Here is a 21,652-nt window from a genome sequence, read left to right on the forward strand (position 1 = left end):
CCCCGAGGTTTAGAAAACGCCTCTGCTAGGAGAGGTTTTCACACGCTTGTACAGAATGTTTCGTTCTCCTCCCCAACTAACGTGGGATCTCACAGTTCCCCCTCCTAGTTCTAATTGTTCAAGTGAATTTAAACAAGTGCATCTCTCAACTTATCTAGTGATGTGATGGTGGTGGTTCTTGATTGGATGCCTCTAAGATGGCTAGGTTTGAATGAGCCTCAAATGTAGCACATTTAAGTAAAATATAGTCGACATTTTATTAGACTCAATCCTCTAGCTTCATACTCTATTGCAAAAAAGGTGATTATTTTTCATTTCATCACTGCACTCGTTGCCATTATGTTGATGCTTCTTGGATGTGTAAGAAATTTTTAATTCTGAAATCTCACATAAATGGTTTCTAAGTTATTTACCATCATTCTTGTTCCGAGTTTCATCTGACGTGTGCTCGTGCCTCTTAGGTTCAACTACATGCATTACGACAAGAAACATGGGGCGATATACAAATCTATCGAAGCTTTGGACCACATGGGCATGGATATAATAGAAACAGGAGATCCTGAAGCATTCAAGAAGTATCTGCAGGAGTATGACAATACCATTTGTGGTCGTCACCCTATTAGTGTATTTCTTCATGTAAGTTCCTGAAAACATTCCAAAACATATGCATATTACTTATGTTCCGACCTGAAAATGAGATTTTTGTTTTGGATAACTGATGATGGATTGCTTATGTTCCACCAGATGTTGAAGCACAGCTCCACAAAAATAAAGATCAAATTCCTTCGATACGAACAATCCAGTCAGTGCAAAACGATGAGAGACAGCAGTGTGAGCTACGCGTCGGCTGCAGCGAAGGTGGATGCTTGAATTGAAGCTGTGTGAATTATGGCAATGAAGAAGATACATTGATTTATAATCTTCTCCATTGGCTCTGCCTTAACCTCTAATATCATGCATTTTACTTGATCAACGCTTGTTCTTAAATTATATGGCAGTCTCCCCCCGTTACATATCAGTGATTCAGGAACCTGCATTGTTAATGTGTTATTCTACTTTTTGTTTCATATTCATAAAGATTTATTCTCGGTCGGACTCGGACTTGGGACTGACCTGACCGTTGGCTGGAACTGGAAGATGTCTCATGTGTGGCTTCCCAAATGAAGCCATGAAATAGACAAGATTGATGAAGGGTTTTCTGATGAATTTCTCAGTTTGTTAATGCAAGTGAAAGAAATATGGATGGTCGATGTTGGCTTTTACAATTTATTAATGCCAGTTTGGAAGGATTTTCTTCCATATCCTCAAATGTTCTTGAACCTTTTCAAACCCAAAAAGACGAACAACACTCCCTAAGATTTCAATGAAGAAGAACAACTCCAAGAGCTCCGGAAGCACATAAAAATCAGCTGCATTACGATTCTGTTCCAAGAGCTCGAATAAGTGTTTCGGTATATCCATCACATGTATCTCAATAAGGACTGTTATTTCGGCTTATTCATCACATGTATCAAACTAATTTTGGCTTTCTATTATCAACAAAAGGGCATTCAGTTCAGTCAATCAGTCACTATTAGCTCTACAAAAAAAATGGCTGTGTATCTCAGCATCCGAAAAGAGGAATCAAGTGAACACGTCGAGATTCCCCGGCATCAGCTGGAGGGTGAACTCAGGCACATGAACCCGTCGCAAAAGAATTGTCTAAGCTCCGCAAAATTTGCTGCATGTCCTAAACCATGGAACACACCTTGTCTGGAAAAAGAACATGTCCACAACTGGCATAAGTGTATATAACGACAAACCAAAAATTACCTTCTTACTATGATTTGAACAGTTGGTAATTTCACCTGGTGGAGTAAACTTCATAAACCAATAGTGCCTAAAGTCTATACGTTTCATATGATTTTTGTCTCTATTCTTATGAACTTTTACTATCCTGTTAATGTATTTATTTACTCATTTAAACCCTTCACGTGACTCGTACTATTCATAATTTCACTAACTGCTACTTGAACCTAGAAATCTTAAGGATCAAATAAATAAAAGGTCAGAATCTTAAAAAAAACCTATAAATATCAGAAGCCAATTTGCAAATTGAGTTCAAAACTAAGTTATAAAAGTAAATGAATCATATATCTGTTTCTACGTGAGTTTTTGCTTTCCTATGTGCCTGTTGGGTAGTCATAAAAAATTACCGCAAACTGAGGGTGAAGATTAGGGGGTGGAGTTTGTATGATGAGGGGGAAAGATGCACCAGAGCACCTTTGATCCGCTCTCATCAGTTATCCAAATCAAACGTAGTATTTTAAAACAAAACTTCAGGAAAAGTTGTAGAAATACGAGAAAAGACCAACTACCACAGTAATGGAATGGAGTCATATTCACCTTGTCTAACGCTACCGCAGCACAGTCGGTTCTCATCTATATGAGTAGCCTGGAGACCAATCATCCATGACCCCATTGATACATCGTCATGGGCGTAAGTCTTCAAAGATGCACTGCAAATAACACAAACAATCATAATACGACATAACCAAGAAATATTTTCTAGAAAATACATGACATGACATAATAAGGTTCTTTTATATTTATAAAGCAGAATACTACATTCAAATGGGAGTGAATTTGTCTTAAAGGAGTATAATTTTGCACATGATAGCTTATTTCCCGGTTATGACAAGGAAAATCAGAACAAATATATGTTCTAACTTCAAATAGTTAAAAGAAAGGCTGCCAACTTTGCTGATGACAATTCTACAGGAAAAAGATAATTAAGAATGGAATCCTAAACTTCTGAGCATGAGATATATCTTTCATTTGAGTAAACCATTTTCTGGTATTTGAGTTATTGAGATTACCTGTTAATATAAATATACTGAGCCAAATTCTTGGAGAGGATAATAAGCGAACCAGATGCATGCTGGAAGTACCTAAAGCATAAAAAAAATTGATCACATTTTACATCCGCAGTCCAGGAAGTATTCGATATATTTGAAGAAAATAACTACAATATTTCTTCAAGGAGGTAGATTACATACGATTTCTTATCTCCAAACTTCCACCATTCTGGCTCATACCAGTCCTTTCCCCTGAAAAAGAAAAATTAGCATTTCAACAGATGAGAGCAGAGAACACTTGCTACATTATGTAAACACCATCATAAAGTTTAATTAACAAAACCACGAGTGCCAAAAATCTTGACCATGCGAAAACAAATAATGAAGTATCATATTTATGAAAACAAGATATTCTTTCAATCAATTTATAATCTAGAAGTTGGACATTAGAATTCATACATCCGCATGCATTTTATAACAGAAATGGAATAATAGAGGTCATACTCTTCAGCAATCACATCTCCAGATTTCATGCATCCAATGTAAGTACCATCTTGTCCACGACGATGTTCAAGAAGCTCAATTAAACCCTCTACTTGGCCAAAAACAAGTTTCAATTAATCACCAACCCGTGATAAATGAATTTCTTAGAAATAGAGATTGTTGATTAGATGATCAACCAAGATCAAGGTCAATGTTGTCATCGACTTTCACGTAAAATTCTGCATCCCAATTTTGAACTGCTGTAATGAAAAAGAACTTGGCCTTTTTAGGCAACTCATCATCAGCTTCTTCATGACCTTCCTACAAAATAAAGGGAACGCGTGTTGAGAATTGCCCAAGCGATCAGTGGCTCGAAGAATCACATCAAACACATGTATGAATTAACAATTCTATATTTTGCACAACATCAATACATTAATGAGACACTCCTTAACAAACCATCGACATGATATTGTCTAGATTTTAGTCCGCAATGTAAACAAGTGAACATGCAGGCGCAATAATAACTACCATGAGAACCATGAACAAAAAAGTCGAGTTGAAAGTCTTCGCTAATTCTAAGTGATTGAATAGGTGATATATGTAAGGCTAGAACTTTGATTACATACAAGTATCAAGAAGTCCTTAGTTGATTGGTTTTCCTTGTCAATGTTGCGGTCCAAGGTATCACCTCGATTTGCACTGCCAATGCCAAATCAATAAAGTTATGACAGGACATACACAGAAAATAGCTATGAAGTATACCAATAACGAGATAAAAAACACAATGCCATCAAATAAAAAAAATGGCAGTGAAGAACATTGATATGAAAATAGAGTTGAAAGTGGAAGGAAAACCTCCGACCAATAACAAAGCGTATAACCACCCCTCTTTCCTCCAGCTTTTTCAATGCATCACCTATAAATGGCAAAAGAAATATGATCATACATCATCAATTACATGTTCAACCCACCCATTCCTGAAAATTAAACCAGTAAATATTTCTTGGAAAATTCCAAATTTAGCCCATGAACTTAGAGGCGTGTCTATTTGGTCTCTCAACCTTCAAAAGTACAACTTTAGTCCTTGAGCTTTAAATTTTTTTAAAATCCACGGATCTAGACACAAAATTGAAAATTTAGAGTTCTATATTAGACATAAATTGTATTTCTAATAGACCAACTAATTTTTAAAACTTGTGAAATTTATGAAGACCTATTAAACACAAAATTGAAGGTTCATGGTTCTATTAGACATAAAATTGAAAGTTTAGGGGTATATTAGATACTTTTAAAAGCTCAGGAACCAAATAGACACAAACGTCGAAGTTCATATTTTAAAGCAATTTTATAAGATTCAAATATTCTAGCAGATAATACATTTCCCCATAAATACTTCATTATATCCTTAAAATAACACATTTCTGCATCACAAAGATGATAAAATTTTCGTGTTGAATCCAAGCATCACTCTCGCTCTAATCCACAAACACAATTCAAATATTAAATTTCAAGATCTATTTATGTGAAGCGTGGCTTTTCCTCTCTTTTTTATCCCCTGCTCCTGTTTAATAAACCAGGTTGAATTGCGATGAGATCTATTATTACTGCCCACCTATTACAGGCCTCTACAGTAAGAGGAAGTCTTTCATTTACGAGGAAAAATGTTAAAATCAACAAAATCAGTTACAGACCACTGATACCATGGCATGCTAGATCTCATATGATTGAAGTCTAATATATGGATCACTCCTAGAGACTATTAGAATCATAAATACTGTTTACTTGAACTAAATATTCCAATGGACCTTTGCTAGCTCAAAGGTAAAAAACCTAATAGGAAACTAATTTTCTGATACTCTATTGAACCTCGGTCATTATAAATTTGGGATCACTGGAAGAGTTAAGTGCCATAAGACAAAAAAAAACAGTTGTTTTAAATGAAGCTCAGCGAGTTGATTCACAGCCCCAATCAAATAATATCTAAAACTCGACTGACCTTTCGGCATCCAAGAACCTCTGAACGCATTGCGCCTCAGTTGACTTCCAAATCCAGTATGAACACCGATAACAGCAAGGAGCTTACGGCTAGGTTCAGAAGAAGATCCACTTTGTCGCAGTTGATTCTTCAGGTACCCTTGACTCTTTGCTAATGTTAAATCCATCTCCACTTCCACAATCCTCCTCTCCAAATCTCTTAATAAAATTATATAAAACTTTTAATTCAATAATATGTAAAGCAATTAAGATTGGTATTTATTTTAGATACTACGTACATCAAAACAAGTTATACAAAGAAAAGGAACAAAACGTCCAGCCCTCACAAGAAAGACACAGGAGATCATTCGTAAGAGGGAATGTTTCAAAACAAAGATTGGGTTTCACGTGAGAATCAAGAAAGGAAAATTAGGCATATACTTGCAACCCAGGACTTGCAGCTTATCTTCAACGCTCAAAATCAAGGGTCTCTGCATACAATAACATAATTTTAATGAATTAAGGGTACCACGCTAAACAATGAATGACAAAATCTCCAGATGCATGACGAATTAAGGGCTGGACGTGGAGGAAAACGATTACATGTAGAACTAGAAATGCTAGCAATTAGCTAATATGAGTACAGTACTCATTCAAATTTTCAATTCAATTAAAATGGCCACGAAAACTGGCAAGAATTCCAGTGTATTTCTCTCATAATTTAATTAATATACCTGGGACGCGTTCTTCTGTAAGAGACTAGCAAGTAATTTCCTATTTTCTGCATCCTGCCATAGCCTGAAGAAACCAGACCAAAAACAGGCGGTACAAATGAATTTATAAGCAAAAGTCAATTGAAAGAAATGCAATAAATCATCTCTCTCTCTCACTCTCTCCCTCTCTCTTTCCCCAGGGCGGAGGGATTGGGGAATGCATTTCCGGTTGATCAAATGATCATGCAAAAATTACAAGCGAAAAATCCAAAAATAAAAAAGGAAACAGCTAGTACGGCAACGAAGCCGGCAGCCAATGTGAAGATGAAATACATCGGCCTGATCGATAGCCAGGTCAACTTCGATTCAAGAGTGAAAACCAACCGCAAGATCCAATTCAAGTACTATGACTGTGTCTCAATGTTCCAGATTCAGATTCTACCGTTCAACATTATAGGGGAGCGAAAAGAAATTGAAAAAAAAAAAAAAAAAAANAAAAAAAAAAAAAAAAAAAAAAAAAAAAAAAAAAAAAAAAAAAAAAAAAAAAACCGAAAATGGAAGAAGCGCATACCTGCCAGCAACATAAAGCCAAGCAAGACAAGAGAAGAATGCCATAAATATAGAAGGTTTGGAGGTGTAGAGAGGCTTGGATCGAGCTCGCCTTTCGGGTTTGGCGGTGGTCGGCAAACTCTCCATCTCGTCAATCTTGTGGAGCAAGAACGAGAAGGAATCGGAGAGAGATTGGTTCAAACACAGAGATTGTTGGTGTTCATAATACACAGACGAATTGCCATAAAAGGGAAACAGAAACAAGGAAGGAAGACGACGAGAGTTGAGATCGAATATTGTATTTTTCAAAATTAATATTTATAAATAAAAAAAAATCACAAAATTAGCAAATTTATTTACTCTTTTCACTAATTTTAAATAAAAATTTATAATAAGATTAAAATTGAAAACTTATATCATGACCGATTATTTATCAATAAATTTAATATTTGTTTCTCCTATGTTTATCTTTCCACGTATGCAATGAATTGTCTTTGTCTTCACTTTCACTCAAAATAGTAAGTGATCTGGCTTTTCTTTTTTTCTTTTTTATTTATTTAATTATTATTAAAAGAATTCAAAATAACGCTCACAAGTCCCAATTCATTAATAACATACCTTAAATAAAAATCACCGTTAATAATTCATTAATATAATAATAGTATCATACCCTAAACGTTCAATTTAATTAAATTACACTTCAATATGGTAATTTTGACTTTAAACTCCTAACTTTTTTATAATTTAATTTTCTAATAAATTTTCGTTCAAAATATCATTAAAAAAATATTTAATTCAACACTCTTGGAAACTTGATAAAATTTTTTTAAAAAAATACAATATATCAATCTTAATATAATTAAAATATTTAATTATATTTTTCAGTTTAATTTTCAATTTTAGTAATAGGGTGAAAATACTTTTTGATCCTTTTGCATTTACGGTATAAGTGAGGATTCATACCTCAATCGAGATAAGTTTCGATAAATGGACATTTTTAACCCTTACTATTTATTAAATAGTTTAATATAATTTATACTAAAATAATTTTTTTAAAGAAATATAATATATTCCAATAAAAAGAAGGAAATAAATTAGATAATATATTGTCATTTTTTAAAACAAAGATATTTATTTATTCATTTAGAAAAAAAAAATGTCAAAATTGAAATCTCAATTAAAAAAAGGAAAGCAATATTTCAAATATTTGATTTTGCCAAAAAAAAAAGAAACAGAATTGACAAAATTTTACCAAAATTAAAAAACAAATAAGAGAAGGGTATTTTGGGGAATTACCACTAGTGCCCATGCCATACGATCCGGAGTCGACTCAAGTCGTCCCGACTGGCTTCATATTAACTTCCACAAGCCTTACTGCGACATCTTCCTCAGCCAAACAAGAAAAAAACAGAGACAACAATGGAGGTTTTTCACCTGCCGACTATATCACCACTCCTCACTTCGATCGCCGCCGCCTCGATTCTCCTCTTTCTTCTCGTCTCCGGCAATTACTCCGACCGATTCGCAACCAAATCTCCGCCTCCACTAAAATCCACGCACCTCCATCAATTTCCTCCGATTTCCGATCGATTCCGAGCCGTTCACTTGCCGGAAATCTCCGAGGAGTTTCTCGCTCATCGCCTTAATCTAGTAAGAAATCAAACACTGATTATCTTCATTGAATGAATGAATTAATGAAAGCTATTAATCGATGCATGTATGCTTCTTCAGAGAAAAGCGACGAAAACGAGATTGACCAGAGACGAAAAGCTCGAACTAGGGCTCGCTCGGGCTAGGGCGGAAATTCGCCGAGCGGCGAAGGTCGCGAACTTATCGACCACCGTCGATTACGTTCCTTCTTTCGCAGTTTATCACAATCCCCGCGCTTTCTTTCAGTGAGTAAATCCGTTTTTAATCAATTTTCACTTTTTAAAAACCATAATAATAATAAATTTGCTCCTAATAATTAACATTTTTTGTTTGCTATAATCATAAATTAGATGATGTTTAAATATAATATATTTTATTTCTTGACGAATTGTTAAGATTTTATTTATTTATTTATTTTTAGGAAAAGAAATTACGTGTCAATTTTTATGTTTACGTTTTTTTTTTTTTTTTAATTCCCTTTGTTGGGTGTAAAAATGAGTGCCACGTGGGAATACTTATGGTCAAAGCGTCTGTGGGGGGTTTTATTTACGGACTTTAGGCGTGTTAAGTGCGCACACTCGATTGCACGTTACTCAACTTGCGACAGTGAAAGCCACAGCATTTCTACTCATTACTCTGTTCTTTTTCTCTATAATTATGAATTTAATTACCTTCGATCATTTTCTGTTTAGTCCACTAACCCAAATCATCCTATAGCGGTCCAAGTCTTTTGCCAGCGGATATTGTTTTGGCCTTTTCGAGAGGTTTTCGAAAGGTTTTTAAAATATAATTATTAGGGAGAGGTTTATACGTGCTTATAAAAAATGTTTCGTTCTCCTCTATGACTCATGTAGGATCTCACAATTTACCCCTTTCGAGGTCCAGTGTCCTTGCTAACACTCATTCCCTTCTCTAATCACTGTGGGACCTCCCAATCCATCTCCCTTCGAGCCTAACGTCCTTGCTGGCGCACCCCCTCATGTCCACTTGGGCTCAGCTTACTCATTGACACATCACATTGTGTCGGCCTCTTATACCATTTGTAACAGCCTAAACCTACACTGGCAGATATTGTCCGCATTGGCTTGTTACATATTATTATTATCTTCATGGTTTTAAAACATGTCTGATAGGGAGAGTTTTCCATACTTTTGTCACAAAGAAATGTTTGGTTACCCTTTGTGAGGCTAACATCCTTGCTCGGATACCCTTTGAAACGATTTAAACTTACTGCTAATAGATATTCTTTTTCATAAGGTTTTAAAATACCTCTACTAGCCAGAGGTTTTCACAGCGGACGACGTGGAATCTTGTAGATTATCATGGGGTAATAATAATTATAATGAAGAATTTCTCTTGAAACTCACGGAACATTATACAACTAATACAAGCTTGACGCAGAAGCCGAAGCAGGTTAGCTTTTACAGAGCATAACTAATGATTATGGTTCAACAGGAGCTACGTGGAGATGGAGAGAAGATTGAAAGTGTACGTGTACCAGGAGGGGGATTTGCCGGTAACCCACGACGGGCCGTGCAAGAACATATACACAGTGGAAGGGAGGTTCATACATGAGATGGAGCATGGGGCGAACGGGTTCAGGACGGCGGATCCGAGTGGGGCTCATGTTTTTTTTATGCCGTTCAGCGTGGCTTGGATGGTTAAGTACTTGTATGAATCTGGAAGCTTTGATCAAACGCCGCTGCGGGTGTTTGTGAGTGATTACGTGCGGGTGGTGTCTGAAAAGTACCCATTTTGGAATAAAACAACTGGGGCTGACCACTTTATTGTTTCATGCCATGATTGGGTTTGTTTCTCTTTTCTTCCTTACAAAGTTACCTTACTTTTATGTTCTTTTTTTTGTCGAGGATTGTTCCGAGAGTAGTCCCACGTCTTAGATCTTAATTAAGAAGTTGATCATGAATTTATTAGTAAGAAATACACCTCCATTAATACGAGACATTTTCAGAAACCAAAAGTATAAGCATAAGAGCATATGTTCAACTTAGTCATGTCAATAGAATTCTAAGTATTGAACAAAGGGTCTTTGTTCGAGAGTTTTAGAGAAAGAGTCAAACTTCGATTAAGAGGAGATTGTTTGAGGGCTCCATAGGCCTCAAGAAGGCTCTATGATTTACTTTGTTTGAGAGGAGTTCCACATCAACTAATTAAGGAGTTGATCATGAACAATGGGTGTACTTTGTTCAAGAGCTCTAGAGAAGGAGTCGAGTCTTGATTATTCATAGGCCTCAGGGGAGGTTCTATGATATACTATGTTCGAGGGGAGGATTGTTGGGAGAGGAGTCCCACATCGGCTACTTAGTAAACCATTTTCATTATTTTTGTTTCCCATGAATGAACAGGGTCCAATTGCAACAGAAGGAAACCCCTTCCTCTACAACACATCCATCCGCGTCCTCTGTAACGCCAACTCCTCCGAAGGATTCAACCCACAAAAAGACGTCAGCTTACCGGAGATCCACCTCTACGACGGCGACATATCCCCGAAGCTACTGTCGCCGCCAGACACCCAACGTCCCCACCTAGCATTCTTCGCAGGCGGTAACCACGGTCCAATAAGACCCATAATCCTAAAGCACTGGAAAGACCGCGACAGCAACATCCGCGTGTACGAGTATCTCCCAAAGGGGCTGGACTATTACGAGCTAATGCTGAAGTCAAGATTTTGCCTGTGCCCAAGTGGGTACGAAGTGGCAAGTCCCAGAATCGTGGAGGCAATTTATGCTGAATGTGTGCCGGTGATTATTTCGGAGACGTACGTTTTGCCGTTCAGCGACGTGTTGAGATGGGAAGGGTTTTCGATTAAGGTGGGCGTGTCGGAGATTCCGAGGTTGAAGGAGATTTTGATGGGGGTGTCGGAGGCAGAGTACGAGAGGCTTAAGGAGGGCTTGAGGATTGTTCGAAAGCACTTTGTGTTGAACCGTCCGGCTAAGAGGTTCGATGCTTTTCATATGATTTTGCATTCGATTTGGCTTAGGAGATTGAATGTAAGACTTGCGTAGCTATAATCTACAATTCATTGTACTTTAGGAGATTGGGATGGATGCCTTGAAAGTGTTCATTTGCACTTAGAAACATTCATATATATATACTAACCGATGTTGATAGACAATGCTAGAAATACTAAAAGATTGAGATACCCCGAATGATTGGATCCCAGGAATGTCATTGTAGTGGGCTTGGACTGTTATTAATGGTATCAAAACTTAACATCGGACGGTGTACCAGTGAGGACACTGGCTCACAAGGGAGGGTAGATTGTGAGATCTATCGGAACGAGCTCATATTGGATCATCATCCTATTCATGTACATAAATGAGAGACATCATGGTTGTTTTGAATATTAGAATCTGAGAATAGTTTTGTTCATTAAAGATTTTGGTTGAAATTAACAGCCTGGGGAAGAGAGGACACATAATTTAGCACTAAAAAAATAGTACAATGGACCCAACTTTCATTCATCGCTGCTCAAACTTTGAACGCAGGAATCAAATCTCTCTGTCTCTGTCTCTGTCTCTGCCTGTTCGCTCAAGCATCATCTCCTCAATATCAGCCTAAGCAGAAGCAATATCACCCACCTGCATACACACACACCCTCACCTTTTCATCAAACCCTGCGCTATTGCTAAAAAACGAAGCTATATTATCCGTTTTGACCTGTATCGTGATCAACCTCACGGTTTAAAATACGTCTGCTAAGAAGAGGTTTCCACTCTTATGAATAATGTTTCATTCCACTCTCTAACCGATGTGGGATCTCACAATCCACCCCTATCCAACGCTTTTGTTGACACACCACCCAATGTCCAGCACTGATACCATTTGTAACAGCTCAAACCTACCATTAGCAGACCCGTATCGCAATAAATCTCACGGTTTAAAACGTGTCTGCTAAGGAGAGGTTTCCACACTCTTATAAATAATGTTTCATTCCTCTATTCCTCTCTCCAACCGATGTGGGATCTCACAATCCACCCCCTTTAGGGGCCCAACGCCTTCGTTGACACACCGCCCAATGCTAGCTGATACCATTTGTAACAGCTCAAGCCTACCATTAGCAGATATTGTCCGTTTTAGCCCGTATCGCCATCAGCCCCTCTGGTAGGGAGAGGTTTCCACACCCTAATAACGAAGGCTTATTTCCCTCTCCAACCCAACAGATGTGGGGATCTCACAATCCACCCGCTTAAGGGAGCCAGCGTCCGGTGTCGGGTTCTAATACCATTTGCAACAGCTCAAGCCCACCGTTGATAAATATTGTCCGACACGTCTATTAGGAAGAGGTTCGCATACCCTTATAAGGAATGTTTTGTTACTTTCTTCAACCGAAATGGGATCTCAAGAGCCGACGGGGCATGCATGGAAGAATGTAGCTACTTGGGATTTACCTTAGAAACAATCATCCAATTGGCGTGGCTCAACAAGGATATAAAGTGGCTTTCCATTGAGCCTGCGCTGTCCCTTAACTTCGCGCAATCCAACAACACAGGCACATTCAACGACTTCCGCACCCATTCGTTCTACCAACAAAACAGAGAGACATCAAATTAATAAAATAACAATGGACCCACTCGATCATAGTTTTAAGGGAAACATAATCATGAATGACAATCATTTTAACCAAGAAATCTAAACACTATGATTAATCCAATATTTTTGTTTCTAGTTCAGACAAAACCATGGACGACAAAAACAACCAACGTTTTCCCACGGACTTGCTGCTTTTAAGGTTAGAACAGCAGCAAAATCCAAAAAAACTATCACTTTTGAAAGATCGTGTTCATATGTAAAAGAATAGATAAGTACCCAGAAGCTTGATTGCTGCTGATAACGTTCCACCAGTGGCCACTAAATCATCGATAACCAATGCACGTTCCCCTGCCTTCACGGCATCATTATGCATTTCTAAGCAGTCGGTTCCATACTCCAAATCATAAGCTTCTGATATCACTTCGCCTATGACACAGTAAACAATGGCTGTGTGCTTCAAAAAACAGGAACTTTTGGGGGATTTTGCAGTGATGGAATGAACTTACCTGGAAGCTTTCTGGGTTTTCGTAAAGGAACGAACTTAGCACCAATGGCTAAGGCAATCGATGGGCCGAACATGAATCCCCTGGCTTCAACCCCTGCATTTCAGAGCATCCCACGAACAGGGGATTAGCAAATCAGATCGGTAATTGAGAAGAAAAGGTTTAAAAGATACTCATAATTTCTTGGGAAAGCATTTTTTTAAAAGGGTATGAGATGTCGACAGCAAAGTACAAGAAGAAAGTTTTACTTTCCTTCAAAGAACATCGAATGAGGTGTTTGAAAGAAGAGAGAGAAACACTAAATTCAGTAAGATAAAGAAATTTAAAAGAAAAGAAGAAGAAATTCACAGCTCTAAAAACAGGGGAAACGAGAAAACCCACGAAAGTAGGAAGAACAAAATCTTGAGAACTTTCCATCCATGAAAAAAGGAAAACAGAGAACAAAGAATCCTCAGACAATGTCGGCAAGAACAAACAGAAAATAAAAAAAGACAGAGAGATGAGAAGAAAACCAGCAACAACAGAGATGTTCATGCCCCTGTAACGATCAACAAAAATGTCAACAGTATCCTTAAACGCCTTATGATCCAGCAACAACGTTGTAATATCTTGAAACATGATCCCTATCAGCAAAAACCCAAATCAAAATGAATCTCAACTTCAATTTAGAACCAACCAAAACAGAGCACTCTGCCCATCCCCTGTCCATCCCAATCAAAAACTGTACAGAAATCATGAAAGAAAAACAGAGACAAACCAGGCTTAGGGAAGTGAGGAACAACTCTAATGGCTTGAGATATCCCCTGAAGCCTCGGGTCTCCCTTAAGACCATTTTCAGCTGCAAACATTGTGTTGCTCCTCGAAAAAGCTTGAGAAATGGTCAAAGGAACCAGAAACAGAGGTCTTCAATGGCGGTTTCCGTCTCAAGAAAAACAGAGGAGGAGAGGGAAGGCGGAAGAGCGGCGTTTGGAAAAGATCGATGTTATCTAAGATGTTCGAATAATGGAGTGTCTTTTAATATATATATATTTTTTTTGTTTATCAACGTTGTCCCGACCATAATACCTTACAACAGATAATTAAGGACCTCTACCCATCATCCCACGCGCAACACCAAATCGCGTGTAGTTCACCCGTAACGCAAATAAAAAAGGAAAATATTACGTGGGTTTTTTAGTCTTTTAGGACATCAAAAGAACAAAGAATCCATCGTGAAAAGCGGAGCCCCGAGATTTTGACTACCTGATTCGGAATCCAGGGTCCGACTTTTCATAGAGCCCCGCCCCGCCCCGGTTTTTACTATTATTATCATTATTTATTTTAATAATTTCCTGATTTAACATTCTCCCAAATCTATAAAGATTCGCTCACTTTTTTTTAATTTTATTATTTTAATTTAGATTTTCTAATAAATTTTTATTGTTATATCTATATTTAAAATATAGAAATTAGAGTATGAAATTTAAATTATTAAAGTTTTAGCGGGAATGGATATTAGCAATAAATACATTAAATACATTTATGTTGGTATCCACATGTAAAAATAATAATAACAATAAATAAATGGATTTTGAAGGAGGTAGAAATTAACTACCAAAGATTTGATGCACTGCCAAAAAAATCTTTGAAAAACCTCCATAAATATTGATGTGATGTATCATCAACGAGTGATTTTCACATTTAAGTTCGGGAATTATTGCAAAATTTAAATCCAACTCCAAAATATCAAAATTAGGGTTTCATCCTCGAGTTTGAGCTCACTTCCAACGGTAATTATTTAAATATTGAGATTTTACATCAGTTGAATATTTTTTATAAAAACGTCAGGTGAGGTTGAACGGTAAGAAAACGATGTATTTAGTCCATGCTTAGTACATATAGAATAATGACTAAAATCAGAGCATAATCTACAAAAATCATTAGTCTATGAACTATAACGAACGAGTACACTCAATAATAGAGGGAAAGTAATAGTAAACTTTATATGTACATGTTTTTTTTTTTTTTTTGTTTGTTTGTAGTGATATGGATCTTCAATCATGCGCAGTCATAATTGACTCAACATATGACCGAAAAGATTTTGTGTAATCTTTTCAAACTCTTTAACCGATCCAAGCTTGAACAAAGTCAACTTTCTGATAGTGGTCACTTGGGTAAGGTTGAGTGCTATACAAACCAAAAGACGTGTTTTATGATGCAATTTGAAACAAAAAAACAGAGTCGTATGAATTAATCTCACCTAAATGTCCATTCAAAATTGAAATAAAGTTAGTGAGAAAATAAATGTCCATAAAGAGGCATGGGGTTTGTAAGGGCCACGCGTGGGAATGGGAAGTGGGGAAAAAGGACACACCTTTTTAAACACAATTTGAGTGAATCTAAGCGGCTAAGGCTGATGGTGAACCAACGTTGTTAACCCACAAAAAGTTTTTTAAGAATCCTATGTTATTTGTTTTATATCTAAGAACAATATCGACTAATGATGAACTTGGATTATTACAGAGAGGCTCTCAACCATGAATCATCATAACTACTAACACGACCAAGTTCATTGCATGAGTTTGATATCATTTATGATCACGAGAGTATCGGATTAATATCCATGATATCGATATCGAGTTGTAAAGTTATTCGTCATGTGAGTTTGCTTTTAAAAACATCATTGGAAAACACACAATCTTTTATCATAATTTTGTGTCCAAGGTAATTAATTCCCTCCTTGCTTCTTTCCTTTTCCTAGCATTTATTTATTTATTTATTATTATTATTATTAATTATTTTATATGAGAATTAAAAATAAATAAAATAAAAAAAGAGGTGAAACCGTGAAAGAAAGTAATGAATGGGTTCCTTCCAAAATTGCCGATAGAATTTGGGGAAAGAGGGGGTTGACAGAGAATCAAGTGGCAGTAGATTTTCAGAGATTTGGAGGGTGGTCCCCGGAAAGGTGGTCCCATCACAGCTAAGACAACGTGGCAGCTCGGAATCTGATCACACCGTACACGTAGCATGATGGAAAAGACCTAAGCCTCCAACCTCCACAGTGTCATTTATTTCATTTATGACTTTTGTCTTCTTCTGCATTTCCCCATTGACCAACCAACCAACCAACCAACCAACCATTTCCTCTCCCTTTGTTTTCTTTTTTATTTATTAAAAAAAAAAAAAAAAGACACACTGTGGGGCCCACCTCGCCTAGATACGCTTGACGTCATCTCTTCATAATAGCCAAATCACACTGTTATACCCGGCACGTGCCTCCCACGCCCTTCCCAATACACAAATTTATTTTTTATTTAACATAAATAATATCCAATATGAATTTATATATATATATAAAATTGAAACTTTTGGTGACAGTCCAAGTATCAAATCATTTTGACTCATAAGCGTTAATACAAAAAAAAAAAAAAAAAAAAAAAAAGACCTACACGACAAAAAAAAAAAAGAAAAAGCTTTTTATATTAAATGTGTTATATTAAATTTTGTCTATATTATATACTTCCTTTTCCATTTCAATAACAACCTTTTTTTTATTTTATATTTTTAAATTTTGTCTCCATCTATATAAAATAATAATAATAATTTATTTAAATAAGATTTTTCCCAATATTATATTTACAAATGGGCGTGAAATAAAAACAAAATCCCTTACTCACTAAACCATATCAATATTATTTATAAAATTTAAAAAAAAAAACAATAATATAACCCAAAAAGGTGGGGCCTGGATTCGAAGATGAGAATTTATTTATTTTAAATAAAAAAAGAAAAAGAAAAATAATGTACAGAAAAAGAACTGTAGAAGGGCACGCGAGAGGGTACTAACACAGAAACATGATAACATGATCATTAAAGACCAGCTTTCACATCTCTCAGATTACAATATCCCGCTTATTTTCAACCCTCCAGATTTCCTCCAACTCCTTTTCGGCTTCCATCCTGACCGTCCATTTTCATCCTCCAATTATCTTTACCTTTTACCCTAAGTCAAACGCCTTTTTACCTTCGGTAAATAAACTAAACAGTAAATTTCACCACACGGCCGTCTTTTTTTTTTTTCTTTTAATTATTTTTTTCACCTCTTTCACATCACACACTTGCACGTGAATCCAATCATAATAAAATTTTAATCCAATTAAGATTCAAATAATGGTAACTAATAATCCCATTATAACTTAATTCATAATAATTCTCTACTTTAACAATAAATAAATAATAAAAAAAAAAAAAACAAGAAAGTAAGATTGTCACAAATTGTTGACCCTACGAATAACTCAACTAATAGAGTAGTGGCGTAGCGAAAATGATGATCCTTATTAACCTACAAAAGATTATATTTTGTGGGCTCCACACTCGTGTTTCGTCAATTTATAAATTATGTAAAAAATAATAATAATAAATTAGTTAATGTCGATCTCAATATAGGAAGAATACATAAATAAACTGACACGTATAATTTTTTCTCTTAATTATATTAATTTAATAAAAGGGAAGGTGGAGGGGCGATGAAAGAAATTAAAAAGGAAATAGGATGAGTGGATATCTTTAGAGAGTCACATCTAAGAAACCTAACTCGAACTAATAATTTAAGTGAACTTTATAGCTTATGATCGCCCACACTTACATACTTTTTTATTTTAAAATTTAAATTATTATTATTTTTTATTTGGTAAAAGAATAAGTTAAAAATAAATAAATCTTTGTTATAGATTTTCCACTATATAATAATGAGCTGTTTGATTGAATCTCTAAAGCTTTAGAGGAAAAGAAAAAGGAGTAGGGACCTTTTATTTTTCTTAGCTGTTGCCCATCATCTTTTTTTCGTTCTTTATTATTATTATTATTATTATTATTATTTAAATACAAAAGCCTTCCAACTTTTAAGCTACTGATTTAAATGGGCTGGGCTGGGCTGGGCTGGCGTAGCTTTACAAAGCCCATTAACTGAACTGTATGGGCCTCGAAATCGGCCCAATTTCAGGTTGGTTATTTTCTCCTATTATTAATAAATAAATGAAAATTTTCATGTAAACAGAATGATAAAGAAACCATAACTCCGCCCTGGTCGCCCACATGACGGCCGCAGCCTGAACTTGCCGAGCGGGGAGTAGTAGATTTTGTCGAGAGTTAGCCTAGCCGATCTGTTCGGCGACGGGAGAGAGATTTCATGGAAGATTTCTGAGAATTGATGCGATTAGGGTTAGGGTTAGGGTTTCGGGGACGGAGAATTTGGGGGTTTTGATGGAAATGGAAAGCGGAAGGGAGGAGGCCATGAGTACACTCGCCATAGCGGCCAGGAGCTTTGAGTAAGAGGATGACAATGGCGGATCTGATCGGATGGAAGATCGAGAAATGGGGCGATCGGAGGTTCTATCGACGACATTCAACACGCTGCAGAAAATTTGTAGAACAGATTGGGATTTTTATCGCACGTGCCATGCGCGTGCCTTGAACTATTGGGCCCAACTTGGGCCTGTCTAAGGTATGGGCTTTTGTTTTCCCTCGCTAATTAATGATGGCCCAATTCATAACTAAGATAGGGAAGGTAGGCCCGAATGAGAATATTGCAGCGGCAGGGGAGGGTAGAGAAGACAGTGATTTGATCTCATATTGGGTCGGAAGCCATGGCGGAGTTATTACTCCAAACCTACCAACCAAAAACAAAAAGGCAGTAGCACTAAACCCCTTGTGAATGAGTCTATGCTTACCCAATGGTGTTCACGTGGACTTCACAAGCATGGGTCTTCTTTCCTCTTTTGTCTTTTAGCTCCTTTTGTTTCTGTCACGTGACACATCATCCCTTGACGTGTCCTCCTTATCATCTCCCATTTGCATCTTCAAATTCATGTACTTCTTCCTAATATAGTCATTTTTGAGGTAGGCCGTTGCAGAATAGGGAATTTGTACTGCCACAACAAGTATCAGACTAGGATTCTTTCATTCATTCAATTTCACACCACCCCTGTTTGCTTTTCTTGTTTTCTTTCATACATTTCAAATACCCTTCTAAAAGAATATTCGTTTTACTCCTCGATCCACGTAGAATCTCGCACCATCTATTCCTTTCTCCATTTGAAGTCGACCCATCGATCCATCTCCTTTAAGCTCCAGTATTCTTATTGGCACACCATTTATTGTAACATCTGTTTGTGAGAGATTTTTACATTTATGTAGAATATTTCTGTGATGTGCTACATTGGTTGAGACGAGAACAAAACACCCTTTACAAGGGAGTGGAAACGAGAACAAAACACCCTTTACAAGGGAGTGGAAACGAGAACAAAACACCCTTTACAAGGGAGTGGAAACGAGAACAAAACACCCTTTACAAGGGAGTGGAAACGAGAACAAAACACCCTTTACAAGGGAGTGGAAACGAGAACAAAACACCCTTTACAAGGGAGTGGAAACGAGAACAAAACACCCTTTACAAGGGAGTGGAAACGAGAACAAAACACCCTTTACAAGGGAGTGGAAACGAGAACAAAACACCCTTTACAAGGGAGTGGAAACGAGAACAAAACACCCTTTACAAGGGAGTGGAAACGAGAACAAAACACCCTTTACAAGGGAGTGGAAACGAGAACAAAACACCCTTTACAAGGGAGTGGAAACGAGAACAAAACACCCTTTACAAGGGAGTGGAAACGAGAACAAAACACCCTTTACAAGGGAGTGGAAACGAGAACAAAACACCCTTTACAAGGGAGTGGAAACGAGAACAAAACACCCTTTCTAAGTGAGTGGAAACCTTCCCCTAGCAAATGCGTTTTAAAACCTTTAGGAGAAGCCCGAAAGAGAGTCCAAATAAGACAATATCTGCTAGCCCCACTGGGCCGTTACGTGTTCTACATTGACCAATTGAGGGGATGTCACATTAGATGAGCAGAGACAGGCAGGTCCAACCGCACACGCCCCGCGGCCCGTCTATATCACATTTGCCATCCTTTTTCCTGACTCCACCTGCTCCCCTGCTTTTTGTTTTCCCTATATATATTCACTCATTTCTTATGCCTCTTCCTTTAAGCTTCTCTCTAAAACCTGAAACTGAAATGGAGCTCCAACTTGGCCTCTCCCTTCCCCTTCATAGTTATGCTTTTGAACATCCACGCATTGGGAATGAGCTGCCCCGAACTTTGCCTTTGCTGTCTTGGAATGATAAGCCAAAGGATGATGACGATTCTCCCCACACCGGAGGAACACACTTTTCCACCATTCAAAAGTCAGTCCAAACTAATACAACTCTATGATACTTTTAAATTGCTGTTATTAATTATGTCACAATTTCATATGATGTAGAGATGATGAAGAGAAGAACCCATCAGTGGGGTGGCCACCGATTGAGACATGGAGGAAGAAGGCGCTTCTCCAGCACCCTCAACCGCCGCAGACGGTGGAGAATCGCAGTAACCAAAATGGCGGACCAAATTCATTGTTCGTGAAAGTGAAGATGGAGGGGGTAGCAATAGCAAGGAAACTCGATCTAAGGCTCTACCACTCTCATAACTCCCTCAAAACTGCCCTCATCGCCATGTTCACCACATCTAATTGTAAATTATCCACTTTTTCACATTCATTCCATCAACCCCACCAGACAAATCATAGTATTTATCCATAAATTTGAATTCTTTCTGTAACAGATGAGGCAATTGATAGCAAGTGTTGGGATTTTACTCTGATCTATGAAGACGAAGATGGGGACTGGCTTCTTGCAGAGGATCTTCCATGGAAGTGCGTTCTTAAATTCCATTCACTCTCTTTTTCAGGGGAAAATTCTGATTTATTCTCTCTGATGTTTGCTTTGTTTTTTGCCGCAGCTCCTTCGTCGAGTCTGTACGGCGGCTCAAGGTTCTGGTTCGAAAAAGAAACAAAGAATAAAGTTTGCATATACGACACAAATTATTTCCGAATCATATTCCACATTTAATCATATATAATATATATTAATAGCATCAATTGTTTAGAAATATTGTCGTTACTACAAAAGTGTGGAGCTATGTGGTCGAAATTATTCTATGAAAAGTTATTTGGGATTTGAGAACCATTATTTTCTTCTTAGTTTTTTTCTTCCAAATAAAGAAGTAAAAAAATGGATAAATTTAAGATTGTTAATTGATATTGTCCATTTTGATCTTTTACGTATTGTTGTCAGTCTCATGATTTTTAAGTGTATGCTAGTGACACTCTTTTCCTTCTCCAATCGATGTGACTTAATGGTACAGAGTCGATATGCTAGTGAGGATGTTGGCCCCTAAAGGAGGTGGATTGAGCTAGACACCATACTAGCGAGGATGCTGGTCTCTAAAGGAGGTGGATTGTGAGAGCTCTAGACACCAGGCAGTATGCTAGTGAGGATGTTGGCCTCTAAACGAGGTGGATTGTGAGA

The 21,652-nt window shown here is 37.1% G+C and overlaps 5 protein-coding genes across 6 annotated transcripts in view; 3 read left to right on the plus strand and 2 right to left on the minus strand.

Annotated features, from left to right (window-relative positions):
- The window catches only part of LOC111805431 (protein MEMO1-like), a 4,229-nt gene extending 3,141 nt beyond the window's left edge, over positions 1 to 1,088 (plus strand). The window contains exons 7-8 of the mRNA XM_023690532.1: positions 462 to 636; positions 745 to 1,088. Coding sequence (XP_023546300.1) covers positions 462 to 636; positions 745 to 870 — 301 coding nt within the window. The 3' untranslated portion in view covers positions 871 to 1,088. The remainder of the gene's footprint in view (positions 1 to 461; positions 637 to 744) is intronic.
- A 249-nt stretch (positions 1,089 to 1,337) lies between these two features.
- On the minus strand, positions 1,338 to 6,850 carry LOC111805430 (hydroxyproline O-galactosyltransferase HPGT3-like). Of its 2 annotated transcripts, XM_023690530.1 has the most exons (12): positions 6,582 to 6,850; positions 6,032 to 6,095; positions 5,739 to 5,788; positions 5,320 to 5,516; positions 4,179 to 4,239; positions 3,950 to 4,022; positions 3,518 to 3,641; positions 3,342 to 3,429; positions 3,039 to 3,089; positions 2,859 to 2,930; positions 2,386 to 2,498; positions 1,338 to 1,752 (listed from the first exon to the last, which is right to left on the minus strand). In XM_023690530.1, the coding sequence occupies exons 1-12, from the start codon at positions 6,704 to 6,706 to the stop codon at positions 1,730 to 1,732; spliced, it is 1,041 nt and encodes a 346-aa protein (XP_023546298.1). In that variant the 5' UTR covers positions 6,707 to 6,850; the 3' UTR covers positions 1,338 to 1,729. The 2 variants fall into 2 exon arrangements, with proteins under 2 accessions (XP_023546298.1, XP_023546299.1); XM_023690531.1 differs by lacking the exon at positions 5,739 to 5,788 and having other exon boundaries at positions 6,582 to 6,706.
- A 992-nt stretch (positions 6,851 to 7,842) lies between these two features.
- LOC111805637 (probable glycosyltransferase At5g25310) lies at positions 7,843 to 11,389 on the plus strand. Its single transcript, XM_023690782.1, has 4 exons — positions 7,843 to 8,209; positions 8,291 to 8,454; positions 9,665 to 10,016; positions 10,573 to 11,389. The coding sequence occupies exons 1-4, from the start codon at positions 7,979 to 7,981 to the stop codon at positions 11,230 to 11,232; spliced, it is 1,407 nt and encodes a 468-aa protein (XP_023546550.1). The 5' UTR covers positions 7,843 to 7,978; the 3' UTR covers positions 11,233 to 11,389.
- Positions 11,390 to 11,538: 149 nt separating this feature from the next.
- On the minus strand, positions 11,539 to 14,266 carry LOC111805639 (adenine phosphoribosyltransferase 5-like). Its single transcript, XM_023690784.1, has 6 exons — positions 14,021 to 14,266; positions 13,776 to 13,886; positions 13,267 to 13,359; positions 13,037 to 13,186; positions 12,619 to 12,750; positions 11,539 to 11,808 (listed from the first exon to the last, which is right to left on the minus strand). Exons 1-5 carry the CDS (start codon positions 14,109 to 14,111, stop codon positions 12,620 to 12,622), a joined length of 576 nt encoding a protein of 191 aa, XP_023546552.1. The 5' UTR covers positions 14,112 to 14,266; the 3' UTR covers positions 11,539 to 11,808; position 12,619.
- A 5,794-nt stretch (positions 14,267 to 20,060) lies between these two features.
- LOC111805638 (auxin-responsive protein IAA20-like) lies at positions 20,061 to 21,317 on the plus strand. The gene is made up of 4 exons (XM_023690783.1): positions 20,061 to 20,488; positions 20,566 to 20,816; positions 20,907 to 20,997; positions 21,084 to 21,317. Exons 1-4 carry the CDS (start codon positions 20,148 to 20,150, stop codon positions 21,142 to 21,144), a joined length of 744 nt encoding a protein of 247 aa, XP_023546551.1. The 5' UTR covers positions 20,061 to 20,147; the 3' UTR covers positions 21,145 to 21,317.
- The last annotated feature ends 335 nt before the right edge of the window (positions 21,318 to 21,652 follow it).

Source organism: Cucurbita pepo, chromosome LG11 (genome assembly GCF_002806865.2).
Source record: "Cucurbita pepo subsp. pepo cultivar mu-cu-16 chromosome LG11, ASM280686v2, whole genome shotgun sequence".
Taxonomy (NCBI): domain Eukaryota; kingdom Viridiplantae; phylum Streptophyta; class Magnoliopsida; order Cucurbitales; family Cucurbitaceae; genus Cucurbita; species Cucurbita pepo.

Excerpts from the sequence above, each read along its gene's own strand:
- LOC111805639 (XM_023690784.1), bottom strand. The coding sequence starts at position 14,111 with ATGTTTGCAGCTGAAAATGGTCTTAAGGGAGACCCGAGGCTTCAGGGG. Across the intron at positions 13,187-13,266 it reads AAAACCCAGAAAGCTTCCAG|GCGAAGTGATATCAGAAGCT; the intron begins GTAAGTTCATTC and ends ACTGTGTCATAG. Across the intron at positions 12,751-13,036 it reads AGCAGCAATCAAGCTTCTGG|AACGAATGGGTGCGGAAGTC; the intron begins GTACTTATCTAT and ends TTTTGTTGGTAG.
- LOC111805637 (XM_023690782.1), top strand. The coding sequence starts at position 7,979 with ATGGAGGTTTTTCACCTGCCGACTATATCACCACTCCTCACTTCGATC. Across the intron at positions 8,210-8,290 it reads TCGCTCATCGCCTTAATCTA|AGAAAAGCGACGAAAACGAG; the intron begins GTAAGAAATCAA and ends ATGCTTCTTCAG. Across the intron at positions 10,017-10,572 it reads TTGTTTCATGCCATGATTGG|GGTCCAATTGCAACAGAAGG; the intron begins GTTTGTTTCTCT and ends ATGAATGAACAG.
- LOC111805638 (XM_023690783.1), top strand. The coding sequence starts at position 20,148 with ATGAGCAGAGACAGGCAGGTCCAACCGCACACGCCCCGCGGCCCGTCT. Across the intron at positions 20,817-20,906 it reads CATGTTCACCACATCTAATT|ATGAGGCAATTGATAGCAAG; the intron begins GTAAATTATCCA and ends TTTCTGTAACAG. Across the intron at positions 20,998-21,083 it reads GCAGAGGATCTTCCATGGAA|CTCCTTCGTCGAGTCTGTAC; the intron begins GTGCGTTCTTAA and ends TTTTTGCCGCAG.
- LOC111805430 (XM_023690530.1), bottom strand. The coding sequence starts at position 6,706 with ATGGAGAGTTTGCCGACCACCGCCAAACCCGAAAGGCGAGCTCGATCC. Across the intron at positions 4,240-5,319 it reads AGGTTCTTGGATGCCGAAAG|GTGATGCATTGAAAAAGCTG; the intron begins GTCAGTCGAGTT and ends TGCCATTTATAG. Across the intron at positions 1,753-2,385 it reads CTGCGGTAGCGTTAGACAAG|ACAAGGTGTGTTCCATGGTT; the intron begins GTGAATATGACT and ends TTCTTTTTCCAG.